The sequence below is a fragment of the Molothrus aeneus genome, chromosome 1, assembly GCF_037042795.1.
Source record: "Molothrus aeneus isolate 106 chromosome 1, BPBGC_Maene_1.0, whole genome shotgun sequence".
Lineage (NCBI taxonomy): Eukaryota > Metazoa > Chordata > Aves > Passeriformes > Icteridae > Molothrus > Molothrus aeneus.
Window position 1 is genome coordinate 31,302,075 of NC_089646.1, and position 23,091 is coordinate 31,325,165.

The 23,091-nt window shown below is 37.7% G+C and overlaps 1 protein-coding gene across 1 annotated transcript; it reads right to left on the minus strand.

Annotated features, from left to right (window-relative positions):
• Positions 1–984: 984 nt before the first annotated feature.
• On the minus strand, positions 985–15,619 carry MACC1 (MET transcriptional regulator MACC1). Its single transcript, XM_066545109.1, has 5 exons — positions 15,569–15,619; positions 14,207–14,321; positions 10,108–12,146; positions 7,391–7,579; positions 985–1,197 (listed from the first exon to the last, which is right to left on the minus strand). The coding sequence occupies exons 1-5, from the start codon at positions 15,617–15,619 to the stop codon at positions 985–987; spliced, it is 2,607 nt and encodes an 868-aa protein (XP_066401206.1).
• Positions 15,620–23,091: the final 7,472 nt, after the last annotated feature.

Here is a 23,091-nt window from a genome sequence, read left to right on the forward strand (position 1 = left end):
ACTCCACTTCAAAAGCACTGTTAACTTTTTTTGAGAAAATAATAGTCATCTTCCATATCCAGTGAGGTAGAAGAAAACAATCAACAGATGCAGGGTTGAATCGTTTCCAGTCCTTGTACCTACTAAGTCTTCTTCCCCTATGTACTTACCTAAAAGCAACAGGGAAGGACTAGAAAAATGATCAGAGGGATCAGTGTGCATAAAGAAGTCTTCTGGAATTTTCTGGAATTTCCATTCAGCAGAATGTAGAAAAAAAATGCAGAAATATAAACTAACAAAAATACAAAAAAAGACAAAACCCTGTTGAGTTACGTCAATAAATAAATCAAAACTAAACACTTTTGAGATTTTAACTTCCATCTCCCTTGAGTCTTTAAAATAGATACCAGAAGCTGTTTTGGAAAAGTGCAGCACACACCTATTCTTTGAGAATGTGCAGCACACACCTATTTTTCCAGGAACTGTTGAATTCCTGCGTGGTAAGACAATTAGATTAGTTTTGTCCCAGATGAGGATGAAAGAATCTTAAAGGTTTTTTTGCAGGCTAACCTGCACCCAATAAATTAGAGTTGAGGGGTTTGAGCACCAAATATTAAAAGATTAAATATTTAGATTTTAATACTTCACTGAAAACAATGTAAACCTAGGCTCCACATCCTGAACTCATCCATGAATAGTTCTGTTTTTAAAACTGATCTTTGCCTAGAAGTCAGTGCAATCAGAAATAGCTCCTTTTAGAAAATACCCCATAGAATGCAAGTCATTTTTGTTGACCTCATTAGTTTAATTCCCCATTATTTTCTTATTCACTCAGAAGCCACTAGCATGCTCTTGCAATCTGTAGTTGAGAACCATAGGGCTAGACCCGACATCAGCTCAGTTAAAATAAACTTCATTCTGTTATAGTCTACAAGTATCTCTGAAACATAAATACACAAATAAACTCTACACAGAGGTATAGTTTCCAAAAACATATTTTGTCCATTAGTCTTCCTCCATTTTGGAAAAGGCACTTGCTCTTAACACCTCCATGCAATTCACAAGAATCAGAGCTCCAGTTAACTCTCGCCACTGTTTTGTTACTGGGTTTTTCATTTTATCCAAGGCTGATTGCAGGTCTTGTAAGACATCCCTGTAACCATCTCCATAATGGGCAGCCCAAGTGTAGAGAAAGTCATATGCAGGTTTCCACATCATCTGAAAATAAAAGGGAAAAAGTAGTGGCAGAAATTTAATTATTGAGAAAAAAAATAGCTAAATAGTTGAAAAATCGCAAAAAAGAAAAGAAAAAATAGGTGTTCAATCTCTAGGCATATTGAAATACTTTATAAAAAGAGGTATGTTGATATGAAAACTCCAGTAATCTTATTTATGGTATTTCTATGAAACTCAAATTCTCAGAGAGGTAAATAATAGATAAATTCTGCATTTAGATGATTAACACCAAGTCAAACTATATCCTTGTCTGAAACTAAAAGTCAAAGAACAAGAGTGGAAGGAAAATACTTTTCATCTTTTGCAATGCATACATCCATGTCTTAGGCTGGGTGTGTGTAATCTATTTGCCATCTGTTAGAGGTGGGGCAGTTATCTTCTGTTAATTGGGCAGTTTTCTTTATCTCTTCCACAACCAATCCTCCTTCTCTGGAGATGGCTTCTATTAGCGGGCCATTGAGTTTCACTGCATGACTGATAAAATTACATCATCCCATTGTGAGAAGCTCCGCCCAGGGAGAGGAGCCAAGCATTCCTACCCGGGTATAGTCAGAAATTTGGAACACCAGAGACAGCTTTTTCTCCACTGGATTCCCAGAGGAGGACCAGGCCCATCTACAACACTATTGAACCCTCAGAGGACAACTACACCCTTCTGCAGGATCACTGCTCCAACAGAACCACATCTGTCACTGCAGGAGGACTGCAACCACCATTTAATGGGACTGCTACCAACATCCAGACCAACAGGGTGTCAGGTCGTATTCTGACTCTGTCCGTGGTTTGTTTTCTTTTTTTATACTATTGTATTAGTATTTTTAATTTTCCTGGTAAAGAACTGTTCTTCCTATTCCCATGTCTTTGCCTGAGAGCCTCTTAATTTCAAAATTATAATAATTTGGAGGGAAGGGGTTTATGTTTTCCATTTCAAGGAAGGCTCCTGCCTTCCTTAGCAGACAGCTGTCTTTTCAAACCAAGACAACCCAGCGCCAGTTTCCCTATTTGGTTGTGCTTTTGATGGTTACTACCCATTAATCAACATCCTACGGTCCTTCTACTCAGCCTGGAAATTTTAAACATGCTTTTTACCTTTCAGAAATGTTTTCTGACAACAGCAGCAGAAACTTAATCTACCATAAAAGACAATAAAAGATGCTTCTAAAAACACGTCAGCATCTTCAGGCTAAGGAGAATCTCCAACCTTTATTAGATATAGGGGGCAACACTGTGGCAAAGGATGAGGGAAAGGTTGAGGTACTTAATGCCTTCCTTGCCTCAGGTTTAAATACCCAGATCAGCTGCTTTCTGGGTATCCATTCTGCTGAGCTGGAAAACAAGGATGGGGAGCAAAATGAAGTCCCCTTAATTAATTTAGATTGGATATTAGAAAAAAATTCTTCACTGAAAGGTCGGTCAGGCCTTGGAACAGGCTGCCCAGGGAAGTGGTTGAGTCGCCATCCCTGGAGGTATTTAAATCACACATAGGCAATAGGGACATGGTTTAGTGGTGGGCTTGGCAGTGCTGGGTTATCTTGATCATCTGACTAGCTGATCTTAGAGGTCTTTTGCAGCCTCAATGATTCTGCGATTCTAACATGATTTATCTGTAAAATCTATTTTTTAAAAGGGTGGAAAAGCACCCAAACACTGTAAAACAGGCAAGTCAAAAGTTTTTATAAATTTTAATCAAGACATAAAATTTAAAATTTTTGATGCAAGAAACAAAAGAAATTAAAAGATTACCAGTGCTTTTTTGTTTTTCAAACTACTATTTATTTGGTTTATGCCAAACAAATGAAGCAAATCCTTACAGGTGTAATTTGTCATTGGTCTAACGGCATTAATTAAATTTTAGCAGCATGATTCAGATACCAAGTGGACTTTTATCTTTCAAAGTGCTGAATGAACTTGCTCAATTAACAAACAAAATAATTATTTTCCCAGCTACTGCTTTTCCAAATGTTACTTGGGCAATCAAAATTCTGTTTTCCCTCTCCTTATTGGCAATAAAAGTTTTGCAAACAGCAATTGAATTAACAACTGCAGGGATGATGCGCAAACCCGCAAAGAAACCTATGACTCTCCAAAAAGGTTCTGTCATTCACTCTTTTAACAGGAACATACCTATGCATAGTAATAAATGTATCTGGACTGATGGCTGCACATTTTTATTTATATATATATCTACACACACACAAAAGTGATCAGGAAGTTGAGAGGTTTTTAGCATCTTTTCCTTTTTTATCAAAAAACCCACAGTTTTTATGGTTGTGAAGGATAACTCTGAAGGAAATTGGTTATTTCCTCAATATTAACTTATTAATTTACAAACAGTACACAACATAAAGCTTACTTCCTTAATTTAAGCTTTATTTACTTGATCCCTGGAGGAACTGAGTAGGAGGAGATTTTCTTTGCTCATAGTTCGGAACTTTTCTCCATATTTTTGGGCTATCTTTCAGCTTACACAAGACTGATTCTGTCATTATTTCTGTAAACATTTCCGTCAAATTCTGCTGCCATACTCAAATGGAAGAAAAACCCCTTAGACTTACAGCCCCACCGTCTCATTAGTCTAGTCTAGTCTAAACTTACTGTCTCACAGTCTGATTAGTCTAGTTTCTACCTTGAGTTTAATAAAAAAGTGCCTGATCTCTCAGTGAATTTTCTCATTTTAGGTCAACAGGAGAGAAAGGTGTAATCATTTTCCCAAATGAATGGTGTCTAATATTTCTTTTAAGCAAGTCTATCTTAAGTCATAACCATAAGGTTACAGAAGGAGAAAAGTACATTAGTGGCAGGTGGGAAGAAGGAGATTGATGAATTCTTTTGGGTTTTTTTGGAAAGACTAAGTTGAAAATAGGGGTTTTTTTAATGTACTACTGCAAATATTATATATTATAACATATTTTAATGAACTAAAGAAGATCACTATGTTGGGACCAGAAAATTTCTGTATTCTTATTTTTAGCTTGATAGCCAAAGCACCCAACAAGAGAAGCTGATATTCTCTACAAGAGAAGCTGGTATCTCCTGAAATTCTGTTACTGGCTATGATATTTTTGGGTCTCTTTACTCATTTTCTTACATTCCTGTTAAACCAGGATATTTAAAGAATGAGGGTAAGTCTTCTGTCTTCACTAGAATGTGAAAAAGCAACAAATAGGAAAAGATGTTATGCTTTAACTTATGGTGAAGATCAATCTGACTTTGTAATAAGACAACCAGCTGAAATATCCTTAAATACAAACCTTGGTTTCCTCTAATCATGCACAACTGATTTTTTTTTAATCTAAGACAAAATAAAAGAAAGAAAGAAGAAAAAGGAGAATGTACGGATCAAAAGCTTTATGTAAACTGGTCACCATTTATGAATAATTAACTCAGCAGTAATCTACACACTCATCACATTAAACTAGTACTGCAAACACAGCAGTGGTTCTAAGGCAGATCCTTCTCCACATCCACATACTCTAATGCAATGGGTGAACTGAATTGCATTCAAAATTCCTGAATTGTGTCAAAGCAGAATCTCAGGCAAAACATTAAATCACTGCAGCATCCTGGTCAAGTCTCATCTCAGCTGTGCGCATGAGTTTTCCCTCTTTCCCACTCTCTCTGCTGAGTATGCAATAATGACATCTATATCCACTGCAAAGTGATTTGGAATTTACTGATGAAAAATGCTTCATAATCTATGCACCAATTGTAGGCACCTCAAGTTGCCTCTGTCATCATCTGCAAGAAAATTTCTCCCACCAAGAAAAATATGAAGTTTAAAAGCAGAAGTCTTTTTTAACCAATCAATCCTCCTGATGATGGGACAATCCTTGGTGGGGAATGAACTAGTTAATATTTTCATATAATCCTCAATAACTAGTCAAAACTTACTAACCTCCCCCAGCTTTGCTGGGTTTCAGGTTTTAAGGCCAAAAGCTACTATCAATCAAAAAGTCAGAGGTCAGAAGAAAGCACTGATATCCACTAGAAAGTATTGAAATTTAGGTTAGATTCAGAGGACATTGAGGGTACTGAGTGTTCACATGAGACACCAGTGCTAGAAACCTTGTGCTTTGAATTCACACCCATATGGACAAGCACAATTAAAAAGTTCACCCAAAACCAATAAATCCTCCATAGGCCAAATATAAACTTTGAGAAATAACACAGACATACAGCAAAACTCTGATGTTTGATTGCTTGTTGAATGTTCTCTGAAAAAAATAGAGAGTAATGTATTATAAGGTTTTAATTATGATGAATTTGAGCGCACTGTTTTGTCAGCAGACATTGCCACTGAAAGGCAGAGAATTTTCTGGATGGTTTGCCATAAAAATAATACAAAAACTCTTGAAAACAAATGAGTAGAGTGTATGAGGTAGAAGATAGGCTTCATGGAAAATCAGAACCCATTCAAAGCAAAATAAGTATTTATTTAAAATTTTTCTTAGTATCAAAATAAATAGGCATGATGCTGGAAAAACAGTTATAACGTTGTTTTATTTATACTGTCTATCAGCAAAGGGGAGACATTCCCAAATAACATGGAGACCAGAAGAGTTGTATATTGTTCATGTCAATAATTCCTTCTTGTAGAAAGCTGGAGGTTTGTTAGCCAAACACAGAAAGCTTAGTAACTAGAACAAAAGTGTAGGAAATCAGACAAGCCACAACCTAACAGTAAAAAAGAAAAAACCAAGAGAGTAGACATGGGATTGGAAAGGCTGATAATTTTATGAGAAAAAATTGGAGGAAGGTGCATCCTGACTGAAGTACCCAGAAAAGAAAAAAAACTACACAAAATAGCTCAAAGAGAAAAACTGGATCTGAGAAGGAGGCCGTGATTACAAACAACAATTATGGAGATAATTTTGTTGAAAAGTGCAGAAGCACATGAGCAAACACGTAGAATTTTGATCCAATATTGATTGGGGAGGGAGGGCAGAGCATTCAAAAGGAATAAGTGGTAGTAGTTCATGATTAGAGCAGAAATATCTTGATAGTCATCACCAAACAAATGAAAACAAGATGACAGATGCACTGGATTCAGACAGTGGAAAGGAGTGGAAAGGAAAGGTTTGGCAGGGAATAAGTAGAACCAGCTACAGGGAAATAGAAAAAGGAAGAAAAAATTATCTTGAGTAGTTGTGAACCTGTGAACGGGGAAATAGCAATTCCTTTGGAACTAAGAGATGAGGGAGAGGGAATGCAGTCTGGATCATGTACAAAACCTGCAATAATCAGGAGATGATGGTCTAGGCAGAGGCAGAGTCAAGCCTGAATGTAAGCTCTCAAGTCAGAACAATCATTCAGCAATGCTCATAAAAAAGGGATTTTCAGAGTAAAAACCAGTCTGGAACCTAGAAGTCATTGGCACATAACTCTGTGGGAAAGAATGGAGCTACTGCATGCTTTGGTGTTAGAGAAGACAAGGGCAGAAAGTAACCTGGTTTCCCAGGCAGAGGTATGCCAGGAGCAGAGTCTGACCCTCAGCTCAGAAACATGGACAAGGCTCCACCCCAAGTCTTGTGGCACATCTGACATTGCAAGGATGCCACGGGTATCTCTGGTCACCTCAAATGGCACTAGACATTTAATTAGGCACCTAAATTTCTCCTTAGGTCTGTATGCACTAAAATACATCTGAGAGGATAAATTGGCTTTTATACAAAACTCAAACTTCTGTACAAGAAAAATGCTTTACAAAGGAAAAAAAAATTATCTACCTGACAAACTATAAACTTAAAGCATAGATTTGCCACATTCATACATCAGAAGTAAAATTGGTGCCAGAGCTTCCAACCTCTTCTCATGCTACTTAAGCTAAATGATAAAAAGTGTTACACTGGCACAGAAAAGTATTAGTGATAGAAGTCAGCTTCCTTTTTGTGGAAATAGCAAAAGCTGTACAGAGTGTGATTAGATGTGGCTCCTGCAAGGACAGGCTGGTCCTCCTCACTGTGTCTGAAATGACAGCAGAGGTGTGAATGAGGTTAACAAGTGGACAGGACAGTAAAAAAGGATTGAACCCAGCCCTGAAGCTCAAGACAGGAACTGAGACCTTCACTGGACAATGCAAAAAGAAAGAAGCCTACAAAACCAGGAAGAAGGAAGATCCCTGGCTGTGTTTGTGCAGAGGAGGAAATGTGCATGCACTGTTACACCAGCCCCTTACCTCCAGAGCTACTGCTCCATTTTTCCCATGGTGGGGCACTTCGTAAGCCTCGATTTGCTGCTTTGTGAGGCGGGCTAGCTTCTCCGCAAGCTCCCGCCAGCTCTTGCCAAGCTTGACAGCTGAAGTCAAGATGATGGTGTCCTGGGTAAGACGTGCCACCAATCCCTGGCAATCTATTTTCAATAGTGCCTGCAACAATGATTTTCATTAGTGATCCTTCACCAGTAATTACAAACAGAGCATTTTAATTTAATTTTATAGCACTATTCTGCATTTCTACATAAACAGGAAGACTTTTTTTACTTTTGTGTTCTTAAAAATATGTGGGTTTTTTTCCTACAAAATGGTGTTGCCAACACTTTCAGAGGAAAAATGCCCATGAGCTTAAGAAAAAAAAAATCAAGCTGGCATTCAGCTGCTTCAGCATTCCAGTGTCAAGTGGGTCCTGCCAAGCTTAAAGATCCTGAAAGAAATCATACTTCTCCAACAAAAATATTTGGCAACAAAAAATTTTAGCTTCTTAGAAGTATGACATGAGTCTTCAAAATTTAGTTAGAGCACTATTATACTAAGGTGTGGTCCTTAATCTAGGGCTTTATTTGGAAAATTACACATTGTCCAGCATCTTTGGATTTACTCTTCCCACAGAACTAATAATTTTTTTGACCATTAAGGAGAAATGCAAACATGAAACCATTCCCTCCTCTTTGCCAAAAGAGCATTTAAAGACACTCAAATTGAAATGGTTGAAGGAGTATAACCTTGAAATGCAGATACATTGCATTCTTCTTTCTTTATTTGTTTGGATAAGAGCTAGTAGGAAAAATAAATGTTGGGTTTTTTTCTTCTCCTCAATTCACACCAAAATATTCCACTGAAACTGTTTAGGTTTCAGGGAAAGATCAAGATCAAAACAGAGAAATTTTCCTTGTTTTTTAGATACTGATTTTTACTGAAGTATCAAGGTTTTCTGCAGAAATCAGACATATGTGTGATTTAATTTTAAAGTATTAACCAATAAAGTCCTCCCAGCAAACAATAGAACTTGGCAGACAGAGAAGTGAGAAACTGACTACAGTGTATTGCACAAAATTCCCCTAAACTAGAGACAAAGTTGTTCAGTTTGTGTCTGCTCTGATAAGCAAGAACCCTATAAAACACAAAAAATGGAGATTTTTTAAAAGAAGTAACTGAAAATTCCACCCAAAATTTACATGGATGACATCTAGATTTATATCTAACTCTACAAGGACAGGATTGACCTGTCCTTGTAGAGTTAGATATATAGATGTATTGGCCCTTCCTAGCAAAAATACATGAATCTCACAAAGCAGGACATTGAGCAACCTGGTCGAGTGAAAGGTGTCCTGCCTGTGACAGGGTGGTTGGAATGAGATGATCTTTAGGGTCCCTTCCAACCCAAGCTGTTCTATGATTCTATAAGCTTAATCTAATTATGCCCCACTTTTTGCCTGTTTTGTAATGAACTCTGTTTTACTGTATTCAGTTAAAAGTGTGGAAAATTTTCACATTTAGGTCCCCCTCTCCTTTTTGTAAAGAGACATGACAGGCTTTGCTATACTTCATATTGGCTCAGTTTTATTCCACAAAGTTTGATGTGCTCTTAAGAATTGCAAGTGGCCACTGCTACCAAAACTCTCTGAATCCTGCTGAAATTTCTGTCAACACTTCAAAGGGGATAAACTAGTTTTGAGAAGTAAATTCAGTTGAGGTTTACAGTTCAGGATAGTCAAAAGGCTTTAGATGAATAGCTGCAATGTGAGTTTTTAAAAATCCATTTTTGTAATACTTTATTTGTATATCAGAAATTTAATTATCTTCTGTCCCTTAATATGTTGGTCAGCTTTTCTGTCAGAGCCAAGGAGAGTATTAAGTGACCATGAATTTCAAACTAATTTGCACACAGATCAGTAAGTAAATTAGGATTGTTAATAGTGCCACTTATTACCTGGAAGTAATTAGAATAAACTTTTGATTCACATTTGGCAGTATTTAATCACATAGAAGTTGTCCAATGGCTTACAAATGAGGTCCATGAAAATACATACTGAAATACTTGCAAAATCCTTCTTAGGCCACTACAGCTTTGACTATGAAGTTGTAAGGTGTAGATAGAAAAATCTTGCCCTCAACATTTGGATCGAGGTGTCCCTTTTAATAATATGAAGCTAAGCTAGACATAAGCTAGACATGCAACTTACCATGGACAAATATCTATGTATATATATATACACAGATATAGACATATAGATATAGATAGCTATATAGACAGATAGATGATATCTATCTATACCTATGTATGTATAGTGGAATTCCCACAGTATAGTAATGTTACTTAATATTTCACAACAGGAATGTGAATTTCTCAGGAAAGCAATTTACCAAGACAAATGACAAAACAATTTCAATCATGGCTATTTAAAAACAAGAAAAGACATCTTAGTCAACCTACTAAATGAACACAGTTCATGCAGCATTAACAGAAGACTGATCAGAATGAATTGATCAAAGTATTATTCTTCATGAGAGTTTGGATGTATTTTCCACCTATTGGTGACTACAACTTTTAGATATATATTCAGGTTTATAAAGATCCTGCAAGGATACAGAATCATGTTTTCTTGTTCCTAGATTACTAATGAGTAGTTTCTTGAGAATACATTCCCAACAAGCCAGTTAGCTCATGCAATACTTACAACAATGAGTTCATAAAGAAAGAGTCTTTTTTTTTTGTTAGCATGGCAGTCTTGCTTCATCTTTTTCACAACATGTGAAACTCTTTCTGATTCTTTATCAATATGTGCCTCATTAAAGTCATCCAAAGACATATGTGAGTATCCCAACACCTCAGCTAAAGCTCTCCAGTCATAAACACTCTCTGATACTGTAGACAGAACTACCGAGTAGATATAAGTCAGTTTTTTGAATGGCAATGCAATTTGTTCCACAAGATTCCTGGTTGTTAGCTCACTATCAGCAGTGTCCATAGCTTGTTCCTTAGGAATCACTTTAATGTTTTTGCAATGTACAAGACCAATCTTTCTTCTGAGAACTCCCACATACCACTCTTTCGTTTTAGTTTGTCCAATGGCTTTAACTTTGTCTTCACCAAGAAGTGCTATTGTGTCTCCTTTGAAATATTCCAGCAAATAGTCAATCTTATTCTGACGTAACACAGTTTTCAAAGCCACTCCGTAAGTGTTGACACTCAATGTTTTGTCTTGGAACTTTGGATATTTTATTGTTGGTATCAAAAGCCATGGTGCAGACTTGATTTCCTTGCGGTTTTGTAGGCGCTTTGGCCTATTAATAATTCCACTTAATTTTGGAGCTGGATCAGGAGTCGTAACATGGAACTGTGTTACTTGGCTACTTTTCAAGATTTTAATCTGAACAAGGAAAACAAAGAAATGCATCTCCCTGCATCCAAGCATGGAAAACAGGAATTGTTGGCGGACCATTTCACCAGTTTTCAACTCCTCCTTTTTAATATTTTTGCTTTGATCTTCCATTTTTACTTGAAAGTCTGGATCACAGGATATCAAAGAAATGTTTAGGTCTTGTGGTTTTTCAAGCAGAAATGTATGCTTTCCCCACAGCTGAAACACCACAGGAGGCATACTTTTCCCCCCCTTTTTTATATCACAAATTGTGAGTTTTCCTGGAATGTAGTTGTGACCAAAGACTGTAAAAACTGCTGTAAAAGATGGATGAATGTATTTGGGACCATAAATTCCAACTGAGACTGTTCTATGGACATAGTCCCACACATTAGTTGCTGGAGGCTGGATTCTGCTTGCTTGTATGGCAATCACTGCATACATCATATGACTTAGATCTGTTAGCTTTACTTGTATGGTATCTTGATAAATATAGCAATTCTCTAGCTTCTTAAAAGGTCCTTCTTTGTTGAGACTAAAAAAACACACAATATCACTCATAACTTGGCTGAGTGGATCACTCTTCACTTTAGCTGCAACTTTCACTTCTAGGAAAATGGCTTCACTTGTGTTGAGGTTGCTGAGTGTAACTTCTATCAGAGGACTTACTGTGCTGGACAGCTCATTGTTGCATGACAATGGAGGGTTAAGGATAGCCTTTAAACCAACTTCTTGGAATTCTCCTGGTAATACATGACCCACAGGGACATGAATGTTGATATCTGAGTCAGGTAGCTGTACTGAGCCCCCTTCATGATTCAGTTTACAAACTACATGAATGTCTGTAGCTTGTGTTTGTGCCCACCCAGGGCTGTGGCTCATGGCTTCTAAATCCAGGCAGGACCGGGTGAGCTGTCGGTGGCTCAGCCAAGCCATCTTGTAGGCTTCACGGTCATTCTGAAGCCATGTCATATCAGAAACTGTAGTTTTTTGAGGTGCTGTCTTGTGAGGATTAAATCTTTGGTTATCAACTATATCCAGGAAGTCAGAGACACTCTTGGATCGTCCAGATCTTCTTGTTGAAGTCTTTCTTAGGAGACAGTCAATATCTAGCTCATCACCTGAGGAATCCAAAGAGTCCCTATTGCTTGAAATTTTAGAGAACGAATAAGGTTTTTCCTTTAAGATAGAAAGACGCTTATTATTTTCATTTCTATTGGAAGCAGCTATGTCATGTACAAAAGGGTTGGATCCTGACAGTTCATTCCAGAAAGGATTAGTCTTGGAAACAGATTGTGCATGTTTGAATACACCAGGCCAGTCAATATCCAAATCCAGTTTACGTTCATTGGCATCTGTTTAAAAGAAAAAAAGAAGCATTTCCTGAAGCACGGAGACTTGAGATGTTCCATTCATGTCGAACTGATAGTTTGTTAAACTAAGAAGTGACTAAATTTTCCTCCTCAAATACACATAGATAATTTCAGTATTTCTCCTTCAGGTTTTTACACAGTATCAAAGTTGATTTAATTAAGAATCTTACTTAATAGAAAGACTGCTAACAAATTAGTGCTGAATAGCAAATGGGTGTTGAAGGATGTAAAGACACTTCTTTGTGGTGTTGATCATTATCAACTCATATGATTATTAATTAGCATTGAGTATGATAAAGCTCCATAAGGTTCAAACCATTATATTCCATTAATCTTTGGCCTCTTACAAAATGCTGTGGACTTCTTTCCTTTGTGTCTGTCTCTTTACAAAGATTAAACAACTAGTTTCATTTTTCAAACACTGCGGACTGTACAGATAAATGCATTATTCAAGATTCCTTTTTATGCTAGTACATGTGCATTTAATTGATAGCAGCACTCTAACAATTTGTCTCCATGTGTGTGGAATTGGTTATACTAGCTTTCCATTAGAAAACAATCATTGGTATAAATTATGAGACCTTGTACAACTTGACGTTTGGAGAGAAATGTTTGTATGACTACCAATTTTCTGAGATTGCATTTAAATAGACAAATCCAGGTGCATAAGAGATATTTATATATGTTTTCTAATAAAAATCTCAGTTTTAGCAGTAATAATTATTTTTTCTGAAGAAGAGACATCCTTACATTTTATATTAACAATTGTTCAGAGAAGCTGGTTTACAGTTGATTGCAACTCACCCTTCTTGCAATGGAATATCTGCAACTTTTTATGCTAAGGGTTTCTACTACTTAATTTTGCCCTTTTTTTCCTATATATAGAGGTTATACCATCTCTTCTTTATATATTCTTGCAAAGAGTTTAAATTTTAGAGGGAAAAGGCATTATTTCTATTTTTAGCTTACATTATTACACCTTCCATAGTACTTTCCATTTCCAAGGTAATTCTATACTGCTCAAATGCAAGCATGACAATGCATACAGCCACGAAAAGAAAAAATAAATTAAATGTTAGTACTTCTCTTTTTGTTTCCTTTTTCAAATTGTAATAAAGAGCCAAAAGTGTGACGCCTTTCCATGGTTCTGGAAAATTCTCAGTTTGGAAGAACCAAGGTGGAATTGACCTGTTTGCCAGCTGCCTATCTACAAAGCTCTAACACTGTCTTGACAAGAGCCTTCCAGGTGAGCTGCCAGGGGGATTGAGCCCAGGGGCAGCCTCCTTTTCCTCGAGCACTTTGTCTTAACCAGGGTCACCAGAGGGGGACATGCTGTTCAAGCACCACTGAAAAGTTCTTTTGTCTCTGCCCATTGGCCAAAATCTTTCCTTGTGCTGCGATATTATTACAGTCAGATCAGTATGGCATATTAAAAATATAGATTAATTAAGCCCAAAATAAACATAAGGGTTTTGTTTGTTTGTTTGTTTTTTCCCCCATCCTAAAGGGCATGTTTCTACAGGAAAAATATAAGCAGAAAACTCTGTCAGAGCCTGAGTCACTAGGACAGACGCTTTCTCATGCCAAGAGCGTGAGAAAGCACAACAGCACAATTACTGGGGTGCAGCATGTCAGCAAAGAAATAATTCCTGCTCCACAACTTACAAAGCAAGTGTCAGGCTTGCTGTTATATATGCTACTGGACAAGAAGCTAAGAGAATGCCTATCTTGTAGAGGGCAAAATTTGCTCAGTTTTGGGGTTAAAATAGTATGGACTTTGCCAAGACTTCAGTTTTTAAATTCATCTAACCTCAAAATTAACCTGCCTTTATGCTCTTAAAACCCTAAATTAATCTAGTTTGGCTAAGAACTTCCTCCTCTCTTCCCCACCTTGACCCTCAGTAAACTTACTCTAAGTAGTATTTGTTAATGTAACATTAAGGATTTCAACTCTTCCTCCCAGCCTGCCTGACCCCGAGTTTTGCAGAAATAAAGACTTTAGCTGGAGAGCCTTAGTACAGAAAATATCAGAAGAGCCATACTGTAGCTGTCTGAAGGTGCCCGGTCATCCACATCAATCAAAGTCCCCTCTGACTGACTTCGTGGAATCTCTCCACTGCTTAGGGAATCAGTTCCACTACTGGAAGAATTTTCCTCCTAGAAGACAGTCAAGCATATAAAACATCAGCAAGTATGCAATTTGGAAAAGGGGAAACTGTTGAAGAATAATTGAGTTTGTTCCTGTAGAATGACATGAAAAAAAGTGAAGGTTATACGATGAGTAAATTTATGAACTCTGCCCAATAGTGTCACAATCATGAGTCTTGTGAATCTATGTGCATCAAACCCAGAAGATGCTACAGCTCCAGTACAATGTGATACCCCAGCCCTTAGTGGAGTCCAATAACTCACAAATTTAAGTGTCTTGCAATTGGAACTGAGCCAATTATGCAATAACTTCCACTCGGGTCTTGAATAAAATATTTTTTTTAAATAAAATAGACATCCTACCTCTTGTTTTCAGGTAAGTTCGAGTAGAATCATTAAGGGGGAAGATCTATATCTGTTACTTTCCATGCCAATTAATAGAAAGTATTTTCAACCATTTCTGCTTTATTATTCTTCTTATATTCCTCTCAGAAAGAAGATCAGGTCAGATTTCCTTCTAGTCAGCTCAAGAATTATTTAAAGTATCATTCCTTAGAGACCACACCATCATAGCAGCAGCCTAAGAGAGGATATTCAGGTCTCTTTTCTTCCCTGTTCTGGCTACAAGAAGTTCTGTTTCATTTTGGTGCAGTCCCTTTGAGGCAGGCAATAGAAGGATGAGCCTCTCAAGGTACATTGCCTAATGCCGGAGAAAGCAGGAATTGTTGTGTCTCCTATAGAAAGAGGAGTTACAGAAATTTCAAGTGAGCATGTAGTATCCTACATGCTGAAATTACTGTATCCCAGAAACAGAAGTTAGAGGAAATAAAAGATGAGAGATCTTTTGTGCAGAAAAGCTCTTCAAGCTAGTGCTAAAAAGCAAGACATCATCTAGTGACATTCCCAAATCCTCAGATACATCCTATATGTAATGAGCTATAAATGCTAACAACCAATAGATACATTAAGATATCTGGGGGGAAAAATGAGACAAACAAAGAAACAAGGAAGGGGAAGGAAGACAGAAGGAAAAAATCCAGACTTTTTTGGGGTCCATACATGGGATACAATAGCTTTGTTTGGGAGCCTGAAATATTGCAGCCTTGTCACTTCTGCAGCAAACATTGCAGTCTAAGTAGATCTCTTTTTATCACTTTTAAAATAAAGGAAAAAAGGATTGGGCCTGTATTTGCTGCAGCTGTAAGAAAAAGGAATTTTCAGTTCCAGTAAGTGAGTTATGGGAAAAGGAAGCATACCTTATATCCAAGAATTACTGCAGAAAGCTGAAGCCAGCTGTTTGTTTTCATTGCCCAATGCCATGATTTAAGATATCTATTTTTCCTCTTGCAAGTGTAAATTGGTACTTTTTGCTCTTACCACAAGAGGTACCTTCAGCTAATGGCAGTCTGTTCAGGTGCTGTTTTGTACACAAGCAGCATGCAAGGCTGAGGTCAGGCAAAGCTCAACAGTCACCCAGCACCTTGAGGGCTGTATAGATTTTCAGGTTCCTTTGTTACCAGAAACCTCTTTTATTTGGCCTTTGGAGTCCTGATTTTAGCTAGTAGGTAAAGCTAGCCTCCAATGCCGATACATTCTGGCTTCTGCTACTACTACCCCACCAGAACAAAACTGGAAACTAAAATGCCTCCTTAGTCCCAACACCATTAATTCCAAGATCTGGTATTTCACATCTGTATAGAGATATCACTGTTTCTTCTGTCTCTGATAAGTGAGGATATTTGATAACATATAGAGACTCCTTCAAAGGAAATCACTTTTGCTTTGCTGCTGCTTCTCAAAATGCTGAAAAACTGAACACATTGTATAAACATGCAAGATAATCATCTCTGGCTTCTACATACACACTATGGAGGTTTAATCATTCAAGCATAAGGTATCCATAGTCTAAAATCTCAAAAAATGTACAAAAAGTTAGCCTTCATTTTACAGTACCAGTGTACTTGTTGCCAGCACTAATCTCTGACAGACAATTTGCTGAAAATTCACAAGTGAATTTAAGAATAGTTCTTGAAATAGTTAAAACACCTACAATTATTTCAGTAGCTGCATAAAGTGAGAGGGAGTAAATAAGGATGACAAGAGGACATAAGAGTGCAAATTAACAGGGGCTAAATTAGGAAACTCATGGAGACGGGAGAAGAGAGTAAAAGGGAAAGAAAAACAATCTCTTTACACAGGGGGATTATATTGAAAGAGACATGACAACAAGACTGCATGTGGAAGTTTTTTAAACATAATAAGGACTTCTGCAAATAGAATAAACCATTTCCTTAAAGTTCCCTCTGGGAATTTCTCAAAATGTTCATCACTAGCCTGGCATAGAGTTAGAAAAGGCAGATACTGAAAAGGAAAACCACTTTCAAAAATAATCCTCCACCCCCATGAAAGCATTTCTTGGTATGACAGGATGATGAGGGATCCCTTGTGGTTGAGGCACATCTTCAGGCCAGCCAGGGAGAGGATGAGAGAAGGGGGGATATATAAACATTCCTGGGCAAAAGATGACCACATCTGGCCAGCATGTCAAGGGATGTGGGAAATGCTGGGGACAAGCTGTACACACACCCCTGGGTACTGGGCAATGTGCCTCCTGCACAGGGTTACATCAGCTGACACCAGGTTGGGTCCCACCTCTTCTCTGTTCCAGCCTGAGTGCTGGGAATGACTAAAGCCCCAGTTTCTTTCTATGAGACTAAGAAAATAAGAAAAGCAAATGCTTACCCTTTTCCATGGATACATTCCGTGATAAAATATCATCTCAAATTAAACTTTTGATAGCAGAAACCTATTAACCAGGGACTTAAAAGAACAAATTCTGAAGAACAATCACTCACAAGAGAAGTGAGGTGGATGCATACGGGATAAACAGGCATACTGATCAACGCTGAAAGGGAAAGGTATAAAAAGTTTTCTCTGCAAACAGAGGGAACTATGTATAGGAAGAACCAAAGACCAAGCTTTTCATTTGCTGTAGCAACTGAATAAGAAAGATGTAAACTGACAAGTGCTTAATGGTGCAAGGAATTATTTGACTGATGGCACGTCAGTTCACAGTGGGAAGTCAGGAGGGAGTGAAGAAGTGAAGAGGTTGGAAAGAGATCAGCTGTGGAGGTGACCAGTGAGTGAACCTGAGTGACTGCTGAGAGATGTGGCACTTGTATGAGGGCAAGCAACAGTTTGCCAGGTGCCTTCTGCTGAGATTTGCTTGACCCATAAGAGCATGTAACTCAAGACTCAGAGCACTGCTGGCAGCACTGTTACAAAGGAAGAAAAATGCACTAGATGCCCTAGAGGAAGAAGAAAGTCTTGGGTAGAAAGTTCAGTTTCACAGAAGTCAGGAGACAGATTTGCTGCAGACAGCATTTTTTGCTGCATAAAATGCCTCCAGAAATTTCTTCCAGGTTTTTCAAAATTCAAATGCACCTTTTTTTTTTCCCAGTCTCACTACCAAAAGAAACATATCCTGATGTGTCTAAAACAGTGGTAATGAAGAAAATAAGAAAAGCCCAAAGGCAAAGACATTACCACTGCCTTTGCTTTCAAAAATAAGAAAGAACACATTCCATTGTGTTTTTTAAGTATCAACATCCCAGACCAAAACACTAGCAATTTATATTCCATTCTACCTTAATACTTCTTCAAAAGCAGGTTTTGTTAAGAACAGAGCTCTGCTGTGGCCATGTCTCCCCATGGATTTCGGCATGTTCCCCACACAGACAATGCTACCCTTATTCAAAAAGATTCATGGCCTTTGTGTCAAGGATGAAGTTCATGCATTAGCAGTGACAGAGCAAGAAATAGACACAGGTGTTGGTGACGTGTTTCATTCCTAAGGCTCACTTTTGGGTTACATGGGGGAAAATGACTTCCTACTTATGTGGGTTGGGTTGTTAGACTTTCAAGTTTCTTTCTGAAAAAGGAGAAATGTAAATGCATCATAATGTTAAATAAAATGGTCCTCATCTAACCAAATACTGAGTATAATGAATTATTTAAATTCTGTTATATAGAGAGAAGAAAATGAATTCTAAAGAGACAGCAATACACAGAAGAGGGAGTGCGTCAGAAGGACATCACCAACAAATGTAAACCACTGCCCTTTCTCGGCAGACTAATATATTTTTGAGCAAACATTAGCTACTGTAATAAGCCATATTTTAACTGTCCCTTGGCTCTTGAGGCCTAGAACAGCTTTATGCAGCTCAGAGTTTAATGAAAGGCTCTTGGACCCAAGTTACAAATCTTTGATGACAGAGCTGTACTGTAGGCAGTGGCAGAACAGCAGAGCAAATGGAACATTCAGCTGAAGTGAGGAAGCCTTTGACTTATTTTAGCCTGCTGCATGTGAGGCAATCAAGGAAATGTGTCTGTATCTCACTTATAACTGAGATAAAATTGGCTTTTAATGTTCAACAGAAACATTAATTTAGTATGACCCAATATCTTGACATTTTGGCTGTAATTATAGAAAGGAATTTTCAATAGATATATCTACTAGTTTACTCTGTTGTTAAACAATTGCCAAGTTTGGCACCTACTTTTTCGATGTTCTGAAAATTTATCAGCCTGTGGGAACAGGAGAGCCATTCACACTGAATCCAGGGCTGAGACTTTCTGCAGACCCAACATTTGCCTGCATGGCCGCTTGGAACTGACACAATCACTCTTATAATTCTTCACCTGAGCTGGAGCTATAGGGTGGTACTCTCAGCACAACAAAAGTGGGAATTGAAGTGGGTCATCCTCTCAGTACATTTCCACTATTTTACAGGCAGGTTTTTATAGGCTCTGCTCAGGTCTGCTCAACCCAGAATTGACTGCTTTTCAGCCTGTTTGGGGAACACTATGCAAACAAAAATAGCTATACTCTACACACATCCTCCACAAGGCAAGTATCCTTCCTTCCCTTCCACACATCTACACTTCTAAAACTGCTTGTTATAAGCATAAGTGGTAGAGTGTTTATTTTCAGTTATAAACCACACATTTGGGAATATTGCTTTCCAAAAGCCTCAGGAATGTGTAGTTAAGTTTTGATGCTATCTTTTAGATTTTAGTTACCACTCTGAAATACTCCATGTTTCGCTCAGGCATCAAGAAAAAAGAAACTTGTTGCCTTCTACTTACTTCTTAATAACTTCTTCAAGAACAGGGAATGGAAAATAAAGATATCACTAACAAATTACTTAAAGGATCCAACTTTGCACTATGAAACTGCAATATTTTTTTCTTTTTCATGAAGAGAGAAAACATTGCAAGTTTATTAGCCTAATTCTTCTATGGATGTCCTTACACCTATAAAAACAATAGTTAAAAATCACACTGAATTCTCACTTAGTGTGTATACTTGTACATGCTTTGGAAGCACAGTGAGTTTCTTCACTTTTGGAGGTTCTGTGAAACAACTTTTGGTTCACAGAGATTACAATACTACAAGTATTGTAGTATTGTACTACTGACTGAAGCCAACAGCTGTTCCTTCAAAGTGGATATTGAAAGTACTCTGTAAGGAACACCTTTAATTTAGAAGTTTCATTACAAAATAAAATTTCCATTTCTAGGTGCCACAAATGTTTCAGTGTCACCATAACTCATGCATTAAACATTGCAGAGCAAGGCAAAGTCTGTCTCTACCACATTCTGCCTGTGAACCAGAGCCCTGCTGCTTTTCCTTAAGTACTTTTAATGTTTGCTAGGATGACACAGAAACCTCAGCTATCAAAAATTTTAATCAACCTAGAGAAGTGGGAGCTACCAGGATTCTTAAAATCTCTGTTAGCTATTTATATCCCTGTGAACTATAGCTGTGATCACAGGTTTTTAAGTACATGATACCTCCAAAGTACTCTATATTTCATTACCCTGATTTCTTCTTCTCTTTCCACTCAGCTTGACTTTTTCTCACATTCAGGCTGCTTGCAGGAATCATGCTGGGTCTTTAACTGAGCAGCTTGCCTGTCAGTGGCAAGTGGAGACATCTGCCCACTAGCTTGGCTTAGAGAGCACTCCCAGCCCTGCACAGTATTCATTATGTCCTGCCCTGGGAAAGGCTCATGTCTGAGTCTGTTGATGCCACAAGTCAGCTTTGGGCAGGATAGATATGAGCTGAGGTCTTTGAGGGCAGGAAGCAGTGGTGGGGGACAGAAGTAGTGGTAGCATAAGATGAAATCCTTTTCATGCCTCAGAGTCACTAGGGCATGACCAAAAAGGAAAAAAATCATCCTTTCTCTGTCCCAAAGACTTGATTCTGGCAACACTCTTCCAGATTTTTCCAGTTATATATGAGAAATAGGACATCTACTATCCAGCCAGAAAGCAAGCAAAGGATCCACTTTCCAGACAATCAAACCCAGGTCAGGTAGTGAAGTAGTTCTTCAGTTCTTCCATAGAAATTGTCAATCAGGCACTTCTGAGTTACATGTTTCATAGAAATAATTACTTTTAAATCTAAGGACTGAGCACAGGCAGGGAAGAATTCCCTCTTGATTTTCAATATTTAATATTTCATCTGACCCAGTGATGTGATAAAAAAATCCTGCAAAAGCTGTGCTCTCTTCACAGCATCAGGGTAAAGCAGAATGCATCAAGGAAACCACCCACAGAGAAAGACCAGTGTTTTAGTTGCTCATAGCTCTTAAAGCTCTTGAAATTATTATTGTAATTAATATTAACAGCAGACTTAAGCACCCAAATCATCTGTATATGTTGCAAATATGTAGGATGGTTTTTCTGCTATTTCAGTCTAGGAATGATATGACAAAGTGATGTGGATGACACTGTGTCAGGATCCAGTCTTGAACATCCAACTGTGGAACTAAATTGCCTGTCAGTGTGCTGCCTGGATAGTGACACTTTATTTTGGACAGGTGTAGATTAAAGATGCATGAGCAAAATATGCAATAAGAGCCTTGCAGGAAATTGAACCTGATATCCAGGCATATAAAAGGTGCCTTTAGGCTTCTGGTGTCCTAGTTTCAGCAAATTGAGGTGAGTGCCCAGATAAGGATACAGGGGGACACCACAATGTGCTGTGCTTTTGATGAGATAAAGTACTAGAAAAGCTTCTTTCCATGAGCGTGACAGAATTCTGCCTCAACACACAGGAGAAACATGTCAGAAAGTCTGTACTGTCAGCTGAACCTTTTCACATGGAACCACTTTGGTTTGATATTGGTTAACTCGGAGTGAGGACAGAAAAACCCCAACAAGCACACCAACCAAAAAAGTAATTAACAGACTAACACATGAAGAATTTTCTTTGCAAGGTTTACACTGTCTCAGGCAAGCTTTCAAAATGTATAAACTAGCAAAACAATACCCCAGTTGTGTAGGGCAAGAATAGCATGGTGAAGAGGGGGGATACATGTCAATCAGTTGTTCCATTTCTCTTGGGAAATATAAAGGAAAATAAATACTGAGATGGCAGAAACAATGGAAAATGTGTGACATGATCAGCTCAACATGGAAAAAATTAATAAAACAGGCAACTACCTGTTTGGGAAAAATAATTATATTAAATATAGTAGAAGAAAGTAAATCCATTTGACAAGGATTCCTCTGGTTATAATTAGAGGTTAGTTCAGAGAGTTAATAACTGCAAGCATAATCATTCTTCAATGCATCCACAAACTACATTTTGCTCTACTTGACTGACCACATAACAGGCACGGGGAACATGTACTAGCACTAATAGCATGTTTGATAGATCACAGTAATGTCGACAAGGAAAGACTGTAACCTTTTTTTTGTGTATTGATCTGTTTTGACTGAAGAACTTGTTTAATAATCCTTGACACTTTAGGAAGAACATGGCAAAAAGAGCATCAGAAAGGGAGTCTTAATCACAGAGACATCTTCCAAGATAAACTGCAGAAAGTGAACTTTTCCTTTGTTGCTTTTTATGGCAATTACAGTTCCCTAAGTTTGGTTGGATCTTTTCTCCAGAAGTAGAGACATCATTGCATTTAAACCATTTGTGCCTGTGTTGTTATTAATAGTCTGAGCTGTCCATTAAGTTACAGCTGCCAATATTTTAAAGTTATTTTTGACAACGTAATTTTGAAGGGAAGAAGGGAGGGGAGTTCATAAAAATGCATTTTGTTCTCTAAAAGCCAAAAACAGCACCTCTCATTGTACTGCAGACTCTCCCTTTACATAACAATCACACATGCTCTTGACAAGAAAAGGCCCAATTATTTCTATCAAATAGGATACATGTTTAAATGGACAGTTTCTCTACTAATGAAGGACATTTGAACCTCTGTATTGAATACTTCCACAGAAATAATATGACTGCCAGATCAACTGTAAAATGGTAAAGATCCAGCAACAAAAAGGAAGTCAGACAAAGATAAACTGCCATGTAATATCAGGTCCCATTTAATGATCCATCTCTAATTACAGAAGACTGCACATATCAGGGGGAAAAGGAAGAAGTCCTAACTAAGAAAATTAGGAACTGCTACTTCCAGTACTACTGGTAGTTTTAGAACCAAAATGACAATGACTCTATTAAAAAAAAAAAAAAAAAACAAAACAAAAAAACCCAAAATCATAACAAAACAAAACAAACCCACAAAATAAACCCAAAAAACCCAAACATTAAATACAGCATTCATTGTCACTGGGGAGGGGATCTTCTGAAGGAGCAATCAAGTTTGGAAGATTTTAGGCAACAAGTTTCCAAAAAATTGCATGCCTTTATGCGTGCAAATTTAGTTTTAAAATCTAGCTGCTTTACAGGCTCATTCATTGAACT

Coding starts and splice junctions, on each gene's coding strand:
- MACC1 (XM_066545109.1), bottom strand. CDS start 15,619: ATGAAAACAAACAGCTGGCTTCAGCTTTCTGCAGTAATTCTTGGATAT. Junction 7,580..10,107: donor TTCTTTATGAACTCATTGTT/GTAAGTATTGCA, acceptor TCATTGTTGCAG/GCACTATTGAAAATAGATTG. Junction 1,198..7,390: donor ATGGAGCAGTAGCTCTGGAG/GTAAGGGGCTGG, acceptor TTTTATTTTCAG/ATGATGTGGAAACCTGCATA.